The 19,557-nt window shown below is 32.8% G+C and overlaps 1 protein-coding gene across 1 annotated transcript; it reads left to right on the forward strand.

Moving 5' to 3' along the window:
• Positions 1-215: 215 nt before the first annotated feature.
• LOC133184149 (dual specificity testis-specific protein kinase 2-like) lies at positions 216-18,140 on the forward strand. The gene is made up of 10 exons (XM_061319036.1): positions 216-725; positions 3,121-3,242; positions 7,598-7,646; positions 9,501-9,650; positions 11,379-11,461; positions 12,096-12,180; positions 14,971-15,054; positions 15,777-15,863; positions 16,091-16,199; positions 16,708-18,140. Exons 1-10 carry the CDS (start codon positions 498-500, stop codon positions 17,553-17,555), a joined length of 1,845 nt encoding a protein of 614 aa, XP_061175020.1. The 5' UTR covers positions 216-497; the 3' UTR covers positions 17,556-18,140.
• Positions 18,141-19,557: the final 1,417 nt, after the last annotated feature.

The following is a 19,557-nucleotide window of genomic DNA, read 5'->3' on the forward strand; positions in this document are numbered from 1 at the left end:
ATTGGCGTATGATGAAAATTAAATTATTGACCAAACTGTGAATAAAATTTTAATGCAATGATCTTGGCACATCTGAATCCGGATTATATCCTTTCCGTTTTGTTTTTAGTTTTCCCATCATTCAGTAGAAAGTTTACACTTGTAGAGTAAACATCAATATACGAAGGAAAGTGCTTTCAAACTTATACTGAGCTTAACAAACATTGTGGTATTAACATGCGATATTTTTAAAAGCAGTGATTTAGCAAATTGATGAAAATGACGTTTGCACAAATTTCTCCGTCTTATGTTGATGACGGATGTTATCATGACGAAAAAGAAATTTTGCCGGGTACTTTGTTGGCACGTGGCCAATGACATTTCCTCGCTTTCCTAATTATGCATTGAGCATAAGTACTTGTGATTACGAATATTATTTATTTAGAATTTTTCAAAAATTATAGCAATGACATGAGTGCATGTCTTCAATCTTTTTCTCAACTTGAGAAAAGGTCATAATGCGGATAGAGATGACATCCATGAAATCCAACCTGCGGAGATCCCGGACCATTGCAGAGGGGGATTATGTTTCTTCAGGGGTGGAAGAAAAAGAAAACTCTCCTGAAACTTTCCGCCCCGCGTCAAACTCCTGTCAGGCCCTGAAGCATGCAGTGTCGGCACTGACGAGGCTTGACGACTTCATTCTAGAAAAGGTCGGACAGGGATTCTTTGCTGAAGTCTTCAAGGTATAACTTAAAAACAATTTACAATTCAAATGAAAAGAATTTCAATGAGAAATGCTTTACTTGTAATAGCTCCAGCCTTTTAATGCATCCACACATCTTTATGATTAGTTAACTATCTCAAAAATCAGAATACATACTGTGTTTCGCCAACATGATGTTGCAGTAGAATGTATGCAACAAGTATGTAATGCATGCTTTCGCTTTCTGATAAACTCTATCCATTTTCATTTTCCGTAGCCATGAAATCAATATAAATTGCTTGTTAGATCTCATAATAATTTTCTGTACTCTGATAATTTTATTATTTTGATAAATATCAAAGAACTGGAAAGTTAACAAAAACATACAAGATCATCTTAAGTTCTGTATGAAATTTAACATTTCCCTCATGACTTGATTGACAAGGTATGCATCAGAAAAATACAGATTTATTTTTCAAAACTGCTAAAGAAAACAACTGAAAAAAGTTTCATAACTTGATGTAATCTATGAGATGATGTGATTAGATTGTCATATTACATAGTATTATGTATATTGAATGATTTTAATTCATAAGGATGTCTTTTGGTATTTTAAATCTCTAGACATGAACTCTAGATGCATGAAATTAAATTCACTCACTTTATCAGTTCAAAAGTTTGAAAGTCAAGTATCAAACACGATATTGAAATTCAGCTTCTTAGCAATAGCAACCCAGTGACCAAAATCAGATGGTTGAAATTTTATACTTTCTAAATGAAATTTAGATGAACCAAAGGAGGTCCCCAGGTTCAAAATCAAGCTAATAGAGAGTATAGACATGGTAGAGTGAAATAAAAATCAAAATAGCGTGTTTTAACAATAATATTGGTGTTGATATTGATAGTGCAGCAGCTTACAAGTTCTAAATATGTATTAAAAGTATACTAATTACAATAAGTATATACCTGCATATGTAATACACAGTGGTATATGCATGAAGTAAGGTATAATATGATAAAGTGTTTCTTTGTCTGCTTGCCATCATAAAATGATTATATAATGAACTATGGGTCATATCCCCTTCCCATGGGAATAATTTATGGGTTACTGGAACATATATTAATTAACCTACAAGGTTACTCATTAATATCTTATTCCTCTAGAAAGTCCTCTGTTAATGAAACATTTATCCTGATAACTGAATAGAACAGCAGTTTAGTTAATATATATGTTCCATATGGAACAGAAACTTGATGAATTTGATAAGTGTAAAATTTTAAAATTTGTTTTGATACATATTAATTTTTTGTTCACTGATTTTTCCATACATATGGGATACTAAGTGCATACACTTGGCAATGTCTCCAAGTTTTGACTGTGAGATAGGTAGATGCAATAACTTCTTGACATGATATACTTAAGGTACATGCATTATATATCACTTAAACGGTGACCAGATACCGTATTGCCTGTTAAAAAATATAGGCTATGTAAATGCTGCTATTGACACAATTCTATATAAGAACAGATTAGTCAGAGTTTTTTTTTACTCCCCCAGTGTCTAAATGTTTGTGATGTAATCCCTCCTCTTGTCTCAGGTATCTCTTCATTCCTGACAAGTGACAAACATTGCTGATGTATCTGTTTTTGCTACCAGAGCAAAGTGGTCTGGTACATCAGTATAAACACTCAATGTGCAGGCTTGCCTAGACAAAGTAGAAACTGCTACCTGTCAGATCATCGTCTACATTGCGGGCTGATAGAGCTATGCATACACAAACAATTTTAAGGACAGATATGACCCAGTAAAAGAATATATTGCCTTTATATATTACATTTAATCCCAAGGAGTTTTTGGGTCAGATGTTTATTTGACTAGACATTTTGAGAAGGTCATTTACCAGCTGAAAGGCGGACTAAGGTTCATGCAAACTGGACACACCTATCATAAGTTGATACACGATCATATGCACATTGAGTCATTGCTCGAAAAACTTTCACTTAATTGTATTGTACAGTTATTAAAATATCATATGGATGAAAGGAACCCTTACATATTCATGTATAGCATGTAGATTCGTATTTTCTTTCTATGAATCTAATGTACATGTGTTAGGATGGATTAAAATTAGTTATTAGTAAACAATTTTTATTGCTTGTTAATATTTACACTCTTAATTAAAAGTTGTTACTAGTATTACTATTACTGATGCTGACCACATTTAATTAAAAAAAACTTAATTTCTGAAATAGTTTGAGATCAACAGGAACAGATATAATGTTAAGAGTGCATGTTTATGTAACATATTAAGGTGTGTACATAATCTGAATGAATGCAAGGTGGCAATGAACTTAATACTTGTATGTGTATTCACATTATGTCTATAATTAATTGATGTTACATTAATGAGTGATTGTTTGTTTCCTTGTAAAGGTCACCCACAAGTCGACTGGTCAAGTAATGGCATTAAAGATGAACATAAACTCCAGCAACCGCTACAACATGCTTCAGGAAATCCAGCTCATGAATCGACTGTCTCACCCCAACATCCTCAGGTATCACCTGGTAGTGAAACAATTGATATGCGGGGGGGGGGGGGGGGGGGGGGGGGGGATTTCTATGGAAAATCATTGAATTTTCAGAGAAATTGCAGAGATTGCTAAATATGTCAGTTTACAGTCCACAGAAATTAAAGAACTTGATATGTCACCAAAAAAATTAAAACAAAGAGAACATGGGGGAAAAATTACACATTGTTTGCAATTTATGTAAAAACTTAATTCTTGAGTATTTCATTGGCCATGTTGATGAAAGAGAAATAAGTAAAGAAGTAACCTTAACTGAATGCATTTGTAAAAAAAAAAAAAAAAAAAAAAGCAAAGTGTAGTAATGTGCCTAAATTCATTTTCTTGTATGGAACTAGTATCCTCTGTTACAGGGAGGGGTGGTTACCAAATGTTGATCAAGATGTACAGGTTGAGTGATATACAGGTTTCCAAATTAAACAGGAAACACTGGTACAAACAAAGTCAAAACTAATCGATCAACTTTCTCTAAATATCCCTTAATCTGTCCTATCAGCTCATACACAAACAATTAATAGGGCAAATGGAAGCTCAATTTTTGGACAGTTTCTGGCGGTATCTTGTTGGCATGCTTAGAAATTGATAATTTTTCTTCCCCTATCAGGCCAATAATTCACAAGGCATTGCTCTTGACTTTGATCATTACACTGATGTGAATAGGACTATATCTTTACAATGTACATGTTTATCAACAGAATTAATATGGGAACATTATTCAATATCTGAAAATATTTCTTTTTTTTTTTCTTTAAATTTGCATGCAATAATGATCTAGGTTAACTTTCAGAGTAGGCCTTATTTAATGAGTAGTATATTTTGTAAAAATACTATGAATGTATAATGAATTTTTTTTCACAATATTGATATACAGTAAAACTCTGTTATAGCGAAGTCCTAGGGACCTGCAGATTTACTTCACTATATTCATAATTTGTATAGCGAGTTCATTAAAGTATATACAGTAAATTCACAATATAGATGTTTTCCTTCAGGTATGACTTCCAAATACATTCTATGTAGAAGTATTATATACCAAACTTACCTTGGAGCACTAAAGTTTTCTGGTGAAATTTTGAATGTAAATATGCACTTACAAAACATGTATCACTTCAATAATTTAAATTTTGAGATCTTCGAAATTCATAATTAAAGATATACAGTAAATTTCATTGTTTGTAACATCTAAAGGACAAGAATCAGTTCAGTTAACCTTAAATTCACTATATCAAGTTCATTGTGACCATAAAATTTTACAAGAAATTATAAAGAATTTCGCCAGGGATCCCAGAAGACTTGTTGCTATATCCATAAATTCGCTAAATCTGTGTTCGCACTAAACAAATATTACTATATTTGATTGCAAAATATAGACCATTTTTCTCAAGTCGAATGAACTTCAACGATGTTCTCAAATTTTATGTTTTGATCCTTTTAGCTATGATCATGGTGATATACAAGATTTGTGGGAATTTTGACTGTTAACATGGTTAGGGAAGTTGACACCTAATTTTTTATCTGAACACATGCTTCAGTGGAAGAATTATATTACACATCCTCATTGTCATGAAGTGTTAGGAAATCATACAAAGGGGTAAGGAAGGCATATCTTGTGGCTACAGAACATGTAGACATTAGCACATTTTGTCAAATTCAGGTAAAGTTTGCCATTATGCACTGTATACCCGTATATATGTGCATTCAATAGAATTATTTAGTTCTTGTCATAATGGTTCACTTTGGAGAGTACTAGTTGCATCTTTGTGAGTGTTCGTAATAATGCTTTTAATGCTTAATAGCATCGTGAACAAGATGAAGCTTACACGGAGATTATATTTAGCTTTTCTTAATTGATTACAATGTGATTGAGTGTAAAGCCATCTTTTTATTCATGTTTAATGTAACATTACTGAAACATAGTACAGATTTTCCCATAAAATCAATTTTGAAATGTTTACAGTTTGGGAAAACTGCAAATAAGTACAAGTATATCTTGAACGTTAACACTTAAAGTGTTACATGATAGTTTACAAATATATATTGTGGTTGACACTACTTGAACTGGAGGGTAAATATAGATCAATCCCAAAGTAGTAAGTCATTTAGTAATCAGTCAAGCGACCATCTGTTTCCCTAAGTACTAGTACAGCTAATTCATTAAAGGTGTACATTGGTCCTCAGTAACCTGTTGATTCTGCAAATTGCATGTATTATTCTCAAACAGAGGCAGCCATAACCAAATTGACTCAATCTTGTTTTTTCGTTGTTATGCTGGAATCATTTTCAGCTCAGTGGCCAGGTTTTTAGTGTTGTTGTGTAGCACCAGTCATCAGCTCCTGCTAGGAATTTGTTTAGATGAGAAGGTAGATGATCTTTATTATACATTAAAGCAGGATGATATTATGGGGGAACTGTACAGACACCCCCCTCCCGTCAAGGTCGAACAACAAACAATAACTGGTGACTTAGCAAACATTCACATCAGATGATGAAGATCTCATTGCTGTTGAGATGATTGTGTATGTTTTATCTATTATTAAGCAATATAAATTCAGGGAACCAGATGTGAATCTAGGAAATGCAAATGGAAGACAATAAGATTAAAATATATCATAATTCAGTATATTATTAACCAGATAAAAGTTTTCTTCTCTCAGAATGCAAAAAGTCGGTTATGATTTAAAACTCATGAATTGCTTTAAAACACCATTCTAGTGCAGATGCTTTCTGTGTTTGAATATAAACAATTTTTTTTTCAAAAGTGCAAGAAATTGTTTTATAAACTGTACAGTTTTTCCTAACACCAGCAAATGGACATATTAAATCATAAAAATACATGTAGTAAAAATCCCTCTCGACGAGTTGAAATTGTGTTAAGTTATGAAGTAGGTTTTGTGAACGCAGTTTTATACTTAACCCAGTTTCATTCATCTTGAATTAAATATACATAAACAGGATGCAATGAATGTCATGTTTGGACATCAAGTATGTTCTTATATATATATACATGCGCTCTGTACATATTCAATATAGTACTTGTTTTACGCTACATTTTGGAACACTGATATGTAGTATTTTTATAAAGGCTCCTTGTATTAAAAATTCATTTCAAGGAGCTTAAACAGATATAAAAAATTGAAATTTTTCTGACACCTGTTTAAAATATGTACATACATTGAAAGTAAAAGTGTTAGATCTTGTTTATTAATGTGCCTTTTTACATCTGTCCTTAGAATGCACTGGTCCAGAACACGGTGCTAAATGGAAGGCAATATACCTGTTGAAAGTCTAATAGCCATAGGAGGTCATTTGTTCATGGTTTTTACATGCTAGATCACTAGGCCTTTAATTACCACTTAATATGTAGGGTTTAGAACTTACTTTTATCTATATTGAATGTTGTGTGCTGATAAAATCATGACAGGTCATTGGCAATTCTAAAAGGGTAATAACATTATGGAAGTGAAGTCCTGTTTAAGTTTATACTATATTGTTAGGACAGCTGTTTCCGAGCTTGTCGAATTGAGTAAATTAGAGTAGTCATTTTCCACTGGGTATTTAAGGATAAAATCTTGTGAATGAAACTTTTTTATTCATAGAAATTAATAATTGATTTCACTATAGGATACACAATAACTGCCAAGAACCATTGATATGTGACAAGTAGATATGAATTTTTAATACAGAGAGTGAGATATAGGTACATAAATGCTTTGTTGTTCTCATGTATAATTGAAAGCTAAATAGCAAATGGGATTCCAGGGCTATGAATTGAATGTCTTCCCTTGCATATTCTTTGGTAAAGCAAAGCTGCCTGACACTAGCCATATTCTTGTACAAGTATCGGTAAAATAGTCTTCACATGGATACATTACTTCCTACCATTATTCATGTTCAGAACATTCTCCAACATTTTACTCACTCATAAGAAAAATGTGAAACATTTCAGAATACAGATATTTACTGAAAGAAATTCTTTATGATTGTACAAAGTTGGCAGAAACACTTGGTATATTTGTGTGTATCATCTGCATGATAGATCTAGATGCTTAAGAATCACCCTGTCTGTTGTCTGTTTGTTAAGGAGAAGTCACTGTCATGTGTACACAAATTTATTCAGAGTTTTCTTATGTCATTTCACATGGTCACAATGCATGATATTGGTCACATTAAAGGTCAAGGTCTAAAAGGGTGACATGTTCCATGAACATTCTATTTGTGCCTCTTTTACCCATGCCTTCTGGCATAACTAAAGCCAAAGGACAAAAAGGGGTTCAGTTTTCATGAAAGTCTCCAAATATTTCTCTTTATAAATTTTTTCATTGTAGATTTCTAGGAGTATGTGTACATGAAGGCCAGCTGCATGCATTGACTGAGGTAAGCTAAATTCCACAACTCATCAACTAGGTCATCTTGAGTTTTATTTCGTGCGAAAATTATATTTAATGGTGCAAGCAACTGTTTAATGTGTTTCCTTCTTATGCATTCCCATCAATTGAGTAAAACATTTCTTGCATATTTCATCCAACTACGCAAGAAACATTTTGTATCAAAGGCTGAATTTGAGCTGATTTCATAATGAACAAAATTGCAGAAGCTTGCAGATAAAAAACTCAGACTGATGTAAGATGATTGTATGTGTAGTTACCTGATTGATCAAGCTTTCTGCAAGGTGTGCATTAATTGCTTTCATTGTATGCATAGAAGACAGACAGCTACATCAAAGTGTCTCAGATTCAGTGTTCTGTGAAGATGTACATTGTTGTATATGCAAGATTTTTAATTATTTGCAGTTTTCACAAATATCACTGAATGTCTTTGTCATGTGTTAATTAGTTTTTTTATTTAAATAAGTCAGATGAATCCTCTGGGAAGGTTTATTCAGAGAGGGAAGGGAGATGTAGTACATCCCCAATTTTTTTTAAATTAAATTAGCTCACCTGAGCTGAAATCTCAAGTAAGAGTAAGCTTTTCTGATCACCAGTTGTCTGTCACTTGTCTGTCTGTCTGTCTTGCTATCCATCTGTCTGTCTGTAAACTTTTCACATTTTCAATTTCTTCTCAAGAACAAGTGGACCAATTTTATCCAAAGTTGGCACAAGCATCCTTTTGTAAAAGGAATTCTAAATTGTTTAAATGAAGGGCCAAACCCCTTCCAAGGGTAGATGATCAAGGAAAGGCAAAAATAGGGTGGAGCTATTAAGAAATCTTCTCAAGAACCACCAGGCCAGAAAAGGTGAAACTTATGTGGAAGCTTCCTGAGGAAGTGTAGATTTTAAAGTGTTCAAATCATGACTCTTTGGGGTTAGGGTGGGACTACAATAGGGGATGAAAGTTTACATTGAAATATTTATCCAAAAAAATTCCTTAATTATCTTCTTTTCAATAACCACTGGACTGGGAAAATAAAAATTATGCTAAAGCTTCCGACATATTGTAGATTGTAAATCATTCAATTCATGGACTCCCATTGGTAGGGTGGGGCCACAATAAGGATCAAAATTTTACATTGAAAAATATAAAGGAAAAGTCTTTTTCTCAAGAACCACTGGATCAGAAAAGATGAAACTTATGTGAAGGCTTCCTGAGGAAGTATAGAATATAAACTGTTTAACTCATGGCCCCCAGGGGTAGCTTGGGGCCACAATAGGGGATCAAAGTTTGATGAAACTGTATAAGATTTTTTTTTAAATCTTCCAAAAAAAAAAAACATATAAGAACCATTAATTTGCAAACATTCCAATGTTGTTTATATTTAATTTTTTTTAATTATGGACTCTGTGTTAGATTTGGCTAAAATAAGTATAAAGTTTTACATAATTCAAGTGTAAAGGAAAAGAATTTTCTTCTCCATTACTACAAGACCATTTTAGTCATATTGAAGCATCCCCATGGTGTATGGATTCAGAGACCTCTTAGAGTTAGGATGGGGTCACAATTTTTCAAGGGAATATAAAAATCTTTTCAAAATTTTCTGAAAAATGTCAGAGCAAAAGTAACTCAGGTGAGTGTTGTGGCCCATGGGCCTCTTGTTATTATGGCATGAGTTAAATAAATAGGAAAAACTTTTATAATTTCTGCCACTTAAAATATTATGGAAAATTTTGAAAATATTTGTCACACATTCAATTCATAAAATTATGTGCATGGTAAAATTTATTATCGGTATATACCATTGAAAAAATGCAGGTTTATAGTAACTTAATGAATGTGTTAATATACCTGTTGTAGTTTATGAATGGAGGAAGCTTGGATCGTTTAATTGCTGATGAGAATATTGAAATGCCATGGACACTGAGGATAAATTTGTCCTCTGATATTGCCAAAGGAATGAAGTATCTACACAGCAGAGGAATATTCCATAGGGATCTGACATCAAGGGTAACCTCAGTGTACTTCATACATAAGAACTACTACCAAATTTTGACAGTGTCCCCTTGCAAAAATTGTCATATCTTCCAAAAATGGTGTCAAAATTCCCCAATAAGATTATATGATCAAAACTGTGTATCAACTTTTTAAAGCCAATGGTATCATTCATTATAAGCATGGATGTTTACTTGTGGTTGTTTCAAATTATGCAAATAAGTAGCAAAAACCAAATGTATGGGGATATTTCCATGATACCAATATAATGTATTGTTGATACTGAAATCAGAATGAATATTGATATGATTTTAAGATTTCTTATAGTGTATATAGCGTAAATTATCCCAAGAGTAAATTTCCACATTTACGGTATTGATGATGTAACTACATCAAATACTTTTACAAGGACAATTATTTTAACAGGTAGGTTATTGGTAAGGTTGATGTGCAAGAAATATCTGTCCCTGCAGAAAGTAGCTCTCTAAATCATTCCCAATATCCCAAAATATTAATGATTTTTTCCAAATAGGTGTAAAAAACATAACCATTTCTAAGTGTAAATGTACCTTCAAGGGTTTTTTTTTTTGCATTTTTCATTGCTTTACATTGTGCATTTCCTGCATACCTGACATATTTTATAAATCTAATAAAGAACTGGTAAACTTATCACGATATGATCTGTCTCTCATGTCTGATGATAGGGAAGTAGGAAATGTTAATTATTGTGTTAATTTAGTGTCTGCTATAGTTGGAAGTCTTATAGCTATTAATAGGTCATATTCCTCTTTAATCTTCCTTGAGAGGCTTTACTGTTTGTAACAGGATGTACCCGTGTAATCATGGGCTTTTCCTCTGTATCTGTTTCCTTTAAATCCTGTCTGTTTGAAGCAAGCATATGTTTACTCTATTTATTTTCATTGATAGACAGAGAAAGGTTAATCAACTTTTTGACCATAATTATAGACCAAAATAATAATAAAAAAAAAATTCCCGAGTTTTAGCTTCCCACTGAACTGACCTCGTCTTTCTCCCCACTGACCATAATTTTTTTTCAGAGTTGGAAATAATATACATGTATTAAAAAATACATGCTTTGATCACAGACTACTGTTTCATATATTTTTTTAACTTTCGTATATTTTTTTAACCAATTGATAAAGAAATGAGACAGAACAACATTGAACAAAAATCATGCAGAATGAAAGTTTTTAATGTAGAGACAGTAACTATACACATTAGAATATTTTTTGAACTGGAAACCCAATTCATATTTATTGCTGGAAACCCTCTTCTTAATATTTATGCCCCCCCCCCCCCCCAAATTAAGATTTTTTGGAGGGGGATTAGACTTATAATCACCTTGTCTGTCTGGGCCATAACTTTCTAATGGAGAAACAATGAAGTTCATACTACACACAAAGATCACTTATGACCAAAGGATGTGGCATTTTCTGGACCCAAAGTCAATTGGCAAGTTCAAGGTCACTTGTAGAGAAATTTCTATGGGCACTTTTTAAAAATTTAATTTTCTGAACTCAATCAAGGTGCTTCTAGTTTTTTTGTTTGGCTTCAATATCAAATTCTTTTGTAACAGGTGTGTTAATTGTTTTTCCTTTACCTGCTTTTTTTTTTTTCGGGGCTGGGGGGCAACTTTTGCTGAGGAACATTACATGCAACAATGAATGTTTTTATAATAAAATTAATTTACTTTTAATTAATAAAGTTTTTTTTCTTTTACAGAACATTCTGTTACGCGTTGAAGACAATGTGTATCATGCAGTGGTCTCAGACTTTGGTCTAGCAGCAAAAGTCCCAGATCCTTTGTGAGATATCTAGAATCATATATAAAAAAATATAAGCAAAGTTCATGAAACAGTAATTCATATACAATAGATATACCAGATAACATTAAATTCCTTTAAAGTATTTGGACACTAAACAGTGTTTAATGTAAAATCACAGAAAACTGTAAACCAGCTTTTATTTGCGTGCAAGAAATATCTGTGAGTTTCACAACCTTCTTTTACTCATGAATATTTATTGCTGTGAAAAATTGATTTTGCTGTATATTTATGTATAATGTTAATTTGGTCACGAAAATTAATCATAGCCAATTGATTTCAGACTGACAGTTCACAAATAAAGGTGCAAATAATAGTTAGTTTACAGTAAACAATTAGGAATGATTACATATACAGTTGACTCCTTGTGTACGAGTCAGTTTGTGTACGAGTCAGTTTGTGTACGAGTTGACTGTAAATCTCCAATGAGACTGTAGCTCAACTGGTGTACGAGTTGACTTAGTTTTGTGTACGAGTTGACTTCTTTTGTACGAGTCGGTTTGTATACGAGTCAGTTTGTGTACGAGTCGGATTGTGTACGAGTTGACTGGATTCCTCATCAGAGACTTCTGGTTAGCCTCCTGTTTTATTGTATTGAGTATTGTTTCATCTTCAGGGATAAGAGCACAAAGCTACCAATTGTGGGATCACCGTATTGGATGGCTCCAGAAACCCTGAATGGGCTGTGGTATGGACCACAGGTAAGAAATTTATACTGTAATCTGTACTAACTTCATATCTTGCCAAGTTTTGAAAATCTCCATATGGTATTCTTACGTGTAGAAACATTTTCCAGATTAGAAAATTTGTGACTTTGTCTTGATTGTGAATTTTGCTTTTTTTTATTTGATTTCCCTGTTTTGACTGATATTAAATCAATTAGACAAGTTGTTACAAACTCATTGTTATGGCAAAGGTACCTAATTAAGAGGCTCTATACACTGCACACTAAAGAGTCCTGATTTTGTGGTATTTTTAAGCAGATAGAGCAATCTGCCCTTTGATCAGGAATAAAACAAATTGAAATATACAGTTTATTACTTAATTTGTAATCAAGTCAAGCATTCATAACATTTAAAAGGCCAAGATGAATAGATTGAACACTTCATTTGCAGGTATTTTGCCAACTTAAGTAAACAACAGTGATTTCTGTTCATCAGTACTTTCCCTGTCTTTGAACATTTTTCCAGGGGGTAAATGCAAAGTACCCTATGATGAAAATGTGATAAATAAGCTCAATATTTACACCTTTTCACACTATAATTTTCTTAATGTCCAAAAAATCTTTTCCCCTAGTGTATAGAGGGTCCCAAAAACCCAGTAAATTGTCAACACGCACAAGGTATATGTATGTAAACCCCGCTTTGCCCTTGTGTAAACAAAATTAGAGTTAACATTTCACCACTCCACTGACCACAGGTCACTGTTTTATTTGCAACCCCAAAGAACAGGCAAAGCTGCCAATTAACCCTTATGATTTTGGTGTAAGGCTTACAATTTGAGTGTCTAAAATATGCCTTTCCATTTCTCTATTTACCTGTATTTTTCCGATTTCTGTTTTTCTCTGTTAAGTGATTTTCATAGCTTTCAATCTTCAGTTTTTACTTTTATAATAAAAAAAATCATAGTCCTTATGGCACTTCCTTGTATTGTCAAGTGTCCATTTATAGTTGGCTGACAACTGATCTAAATCATTTAAATGTTTGAAAGTACTGTATATACTCGCTTATAGGTTGGTCCACCTATATGTCGGTTGTATTTTTTGAGGTTGTTTTGGAATGATTTGCCATTGACCCGCCTATAAGTCAGTGCAACTTTTTGCCAGAATCAGTTGACAATTTCAAATCAATGCTCTGATGTTTAAATCTGATTTCAATTACAGTGTAATATTTTTAAAAACGATACCGATGTTTGAATTTTAAATCATTAACCAAGTAAGTAATAAACACGTAAGATAAAAATAAAGTTATTAAAATGTTTAAATACTTGTACTATATGTATAATCTTAGAATACATAATGATATAATATATCCAGACTTTGTTAAACGATAATCGTCAGAAATGTTTATAAAATACTACATTTCGCCGTCCAGAAAAATGCCAGTTTTTTATGACTCACCTATAAGTCTGACATAAAGTTTTGGACCAAAATTTAACTCCCAAAAAAACTGACTTATAGGCAAGTATATACAGTAAACAAAAAGGAAAAATCCATTCACAAGAAAACTCCAGTGACTAAGGGCCTAGATGGCCCATGTACCCCCTCCTTACTAAATTTTTCATTTTATGATGTTGAAAGCTCTGAGCACAGATGGCCATTACAAATTTTGAAAAAAATTGGGCAAAATTTTTGGGACAGTGGCTGTGCTTATATAGAAGGGCCACAAAACAAAACTTACTAAAACATTTCACTATATTCAATACCTGACTGAACACTTACTTGCTTTGCCAACAAAGAGGGATAACTCTGCTAAAAAAAAAAATGATATCAAATTTATGATGATTTATTTTCTGTGACTTGGAAATGCTTAAGAGCAAAGTAGAAATTGGATATACATGGGGGAAAAAATGATGTACAGTATCTGCATTGCCCAAACAATTAATTTACATGCAGTGGTGCTGTCATTCAGGTGATAACAGACGTAATTCATAAATGCGCTATTCATTGTTTGCAGAATCACATGATTTCCAGACAGTCTTAGCCTTGATAATTAACAGTAATGGTATTTACAAATGCTTTATTTCTCCATCTCCAATGAACTCTTTTTTATTTAGAATTTTTCAAATTATTGCAATATTTCTCTTACTGGATTCCTCAATTCTGGTTGGTAGTTATATAGTATTTTCAGCTGTTTGCGCAAGCAGGTTTTTCACACCCCAGCTGTGTGACCTGTTTATAGCACAAAAACATCTGAATAACAGATAAAATACCTGATTTAAATCAGGACAATAATGAAAATATTTTTTTTTATATTACTGTCATTTTGTTATCTAGTGGAAGATTAATGTCCTTTGTCTGTTTTAAATAGCCAGTCAAGATTTAGTTCAAGAAATCTCTGTGTTAATTTTTCTTTGTATCAGTTGCATTGGGAGAATTTTTTCCTGTTGTAATGCAAATATATTCAGTAGGAATTATGTATCATGAGAATTTTTTGAAATTGAATTTTAAAATTTAAAAATTTGCAATCATTTTTATCTTAGCCTCTGGTGACTAAACTTGCATTGTTGATGCATTTACGGATGCAAACTACCAGACATGCTTCAGATGCTGGATCTGACCTACATTTTCCAGATCAGTGAACAGGTTTTAAGTGTTAGGAGCAGGTTCATTCTTAAGTAACCCTAAGCTTTATGGTGACCAAACTTGCTTGGATGATGCATCTAGGGATGCTTACTACCAGATTATTTGTTAAAGTGAGACTTTGCCTAACATTCAGTGAGGTGAGCTATGTAATCTATGATTACCTATATTTCATGTTGTGTCGTTTCAGGCTGATGTGTTTTCCTTTGGAATTATTGCCTGTGAAATAACTGCCAGAATAGATGCTGACCCCGACATTATGCCAAGGACACTGGTAAATATCACACTATACATATGTATAACAAATTAATACTGGCTCTCTCTTCTTCCTGTAAAGCAGATTGTCACTTTTCACAATAGAGATGTAGAGAAAGGCATACTAAAATTACCAGGATATTCTGTAGGCATTACAGGTGATCATAGGTTTACCATAATGGGTTTTATTTTTAGCCCAGTAATCATGTACAATGTATACTATATTTACAAATCAGTAAAATCTGCAAGAATGGTTGTCAGAGTATGCATAGTGTTGACTCACCCGTTTACTTCGGGTTACACCCAACTTTTCGACCCATAACCTGATTATTTTTTTATGACACGGCAGGTCATGCTTTTCATCCAATTTTTGGTGAACAACACGAAAATCTTGAGATTAACAGATCTGGTTTGTAAAGTATTTCACACATGTCATTTCCAGTTAACAACCCAAGCTTGGATCTAGGCAAACAATGTCGTTGGTTTATTTACAGTAGGCTTAGTATTGGTAAATTAGCATTGCAGGTGTAAACAATTATCTACTGATATATTCTGTATGTATAGTAGAGGAAATATCAAATGAGAACCCCAGAGGTCAAAGATCAAGGTCATACCATTTTGGGGCAGAGGTCCAAGAATCATGGTACCTCAATTTTTAATTTTAATTATTGCTACTGTAGAGGGAAATGTTTAAACTAAATTATTATAAATATATACAATGATTGGCATTGAATATTACAGAGATTTGGTGTTGACTACATAGCATTCTGTGAGAAAGTGGAGTATTGTCCCCTGGATTTCTTAAGACTGGCTTTCACCTGTTGTCAGGTAAGTTCTCGACTGTACATGAGAGAAGAAACCCCATCTGTAGGGGGCGGGGGACTTTCCAAAAAGTAAGGTTTTTTTTTTTTTAAAATTATAATTACATATAAAGTATTTAATGCAGTAATCTTTATGAAAATGGTTAATTCATGAATCTTAAAACTTTGTGGGAATGATAAATGGTCGATTTGTTAACATTGAATTCCTTGTAATTGCAATTCTTGTTTGTTTAGATTGAGCCAACTAAGAGGCCTACATTTTCAGACATTGTCACATCTCTAGAAAAAATTCAGAAATTACTGAAGGAAGATCCTGAAGATTTAAAATCAAGAAAAAGAAAAGGTTTGATTATCTACAGCAAATAAAACAGATTGATTTCCTCTCCAAGAACGGGTGTACATATTCTATAGTCCATGTTTATTAGAGCTGTGTTGATATAATGATACCATTGATTCTGTGTGAAGACGATATTGGTATCTATACGTGTAAAAATAGCGATATGGATCAGGATACAATTTTTTTTCTCTCTTTTTTTATTTACAGTTTGGGTTTAAAATCTGAAATGAATATTTAAAATATAAATATTAATTTGAAATACTTAATAAATAACCACTTCTGTTAAATATTTTTGTTTAACAACAGATATACAGTTACTATGAATAAATCTCTTGATCTTGATCAGCAAAAAATTTTGTTTAAAAGCTTCTAGATTTTTACTTATTCACAGCCCTACTTGATATCTTTTAAAGAACATCAAAATTATGTTTTTTTGTTTTGAGAATCATACTAAAAATATCTTTAAAATTTTGTTAAGTATACATGTATATTTCTTCAAAAAAATTATTTGTAGATTCTGGACGCCATGGTCACAAGAGGTCATTGTCTGCAGACAACATCTTGGCATCTTCAACAGATGATGTTTCACCTATGACCCCACAAGTGGTAGGGGAAGTGATGAGTAAGGATGACCCCTTTTATTCCCCAGTGGGAGCTAATCCATTCGCAGCATATGAGTCTTATGGGGGCAAGATTCTCGGATATTCTCGGAATGGAAAAGATTCCTATTACAGTTATGAACTTCCTTCCCCATCTGTTCCCCACACCCCTCCTGGAACCCCCATTATGACCCCTGAGGGGACCCTCAATAGGAAGAAACACAGCAAAGTTCAGCAGACTCAGTCCCTTCCCTCCTCTCCCATTTTATTACGTAAGGCAGCAGAACAATTTCATTTGGAGTCCTTACATGGCTCTAACTGTCGACGGAATTCTGCTATTAGTGGTAAAAGATATTCCCTTCATTTTCCGAAATCCAAAAGTGCATCTGTGATGCCGGAGTCATTGGCTAGTCGATTAGAAAGTGAATTTTACGATGAAGACTCTGTGAAATCTTCAAGCAATGAACAAAGAACAAGGAGATACCTTCGACAACTGAGTGCGGACACACCACACACTTACAATAGAGACAACAACATTGATTTAACAAATGGATTGGGGGACAGACGAAGTGAAAATCCTACTTATCAGAATGATGTCAGGGGTTATCGGATGTCTAGAAGTTCAACGGATTCATTTAACTCCATTGAAGAGCAGGTGATGGAGGTAGGAAATTCGAAAATGACATTCATCTCGGAGACGCTATCAGAGGATTCACAAACAACTCTCAGTTCTGATGGTGCAATACTAGAAACACATTTATAGTTTTATTGGGCTATTTTTTTTTCTCCTTTCTGTTGATGAGTGCTGCTTAATTTATGTATTACAATCCATTTCATTTTGGTGCCATTTCAGGTTAGCCAATATGTTATCAGTATTTATTTTGTTCTGTTTAATGCATTCAACATTTCTAACATTGTGTTTATCACCAGCAGTATCAGGTTTAAACTGTGATATGTAATAAACAATGACAATGTACATGTATATATATGTATTAATTATGAAATTTATGGTGACAATGGATTTTTCAAAATGTTTTAAACAGTAGTAACAAATGAAATTATGTAATGTACTCACATAAACTTTCTCATATGTTCATAAAAACAGGTTCAAAATGATTGAAAACTCATGTCAGGGATTGTTACAGATGGTTATTGCTTTGTGTATTACAAATTGTAGATTTCTTAGAGCTAAGATATTTTCTAGAGACACCTGTTATTATTTCTGCAGTACATTGTAATGACTGTTATGCCTCATTGTTGAATATAAAATCTCTTGATAAATATATTATGTACATGAAATAAGTAAGTATCTAAATAATAATAGAGAGGTTGAGATTTTAAACTTGTACGCATTCGTGTACGTAGGCACACACTTTGACGTACACGTCTGTTGAGATTTTAATGACGTGTAACATGAACGTGTATTACTAGACTGTAATCAGTGTCTCTGTTTCAACTATTTAGTAGTTTTGTGACATTAGTTTGACTTTAGTTGGTGAACAAAACATGGTTAAAATAAGTGTTCATGAAACTTAACATCCTAAATAATTAACAACAATAACAGTTTCATACATAAATTGAATAGCTTTTACTGAAAAAGCTACAAGTTTACACCTACGTGTAGATGCCTTTTTACAAGTTGTAGGAACGTGTAGAATACTTATCAACACCAAAACTGATGACGTAATGCGCAAGAAATTTAGGGAATTCTCCTACTAGACGTACCCGTACACGTACAAGATGAAATCTCAACCTCTCTATTAATAATAATTATACATGTAATAAGTGAATAACTATGCATGTCTGATATTTACATGTATTTAGTATCATTTGATAATCTATTACCTATTACCAGATGTTATACATAACATCTATCAAGTTGTGTGTGAATTTCATTTCTCTAGTCCATAATATTATAGCTGATATTTTTGTATTGTTCTAAAAACAATATTTCTACAAAATTTATGATGCAGAATTTCTTTACATCATTAAAGTGAAATCCCTAGTTAGAAGCATAATACAACTGTTAATTTTATAAGTGTTAAGACATAGTGCAGCTTTGACAGGTTCTTTGATATGAGACACAGGACGTGATATCTGTTTATTTCCTGCTCATTATCTGGTAGGACATTCAACCTCCTCTAATAATTATCTAGCCCACACCCAGTAGCCCCTTACCCCTTGTTGACTGTTTGTATGATGGTCCTGTAACCCCCCCCTTTCTGTTTTTGTCTACCTCTTCACTGCAATGTTTCCCCGGAAAGGGAGGAATATCAATGCCACCTCCTCAAAGGGATGTTGGTCACAAAAAAGGATTGATTATTATTAACTCTTAATGTATTTATAACAAATAATAGCTTGATTGCTTCCCATTTAAAACATTTTATTCATTGACATGACATTCTACCTTTGTGTTTGAGTCAAATTGAACTTGTTAATTTAAATAGTTGTTGTCGGGCAGAAGTTCTTGTTATGACAATGTTTTCCTCTTTTGAATAGATATGTTATAGTCAATGGTAGAATGGCAAAAACTAGTTATTTATCCACAATTATGAACATACAAAGCATGTTTCTTTGATATTTTATAAATACATTCAATGCGATACAATATTATAATGTAGTTTGTATGATGACAGACGATTTAGAGGTAATGCATTGTTCACTATGAAACTAGTGCTGAATTTTTTTGCAATATTTGATTCCTTGAGCTTGTTATTTGATCAAAAGGAAAAGTAGTTTATCAATGCTTTTATGAAGTTTACTTC

This window comes from Saccostrea echinata, unplaced genomic scaffold (assembly GCF_033153115.1).
Source record: "Saccostrea echinata isolate AGI-Se365-2 ecotype Australia unplaced genomic scaffold, CSIRO_AGI_Sech_v1 ptg000010l, whole genome shotgun sequence".
NCBI lineage: Eukaryota > Metazoa > Mollusca > Bivalvia > Ostreida > Ostreidae > Saccostrea > Saccostrea echinata.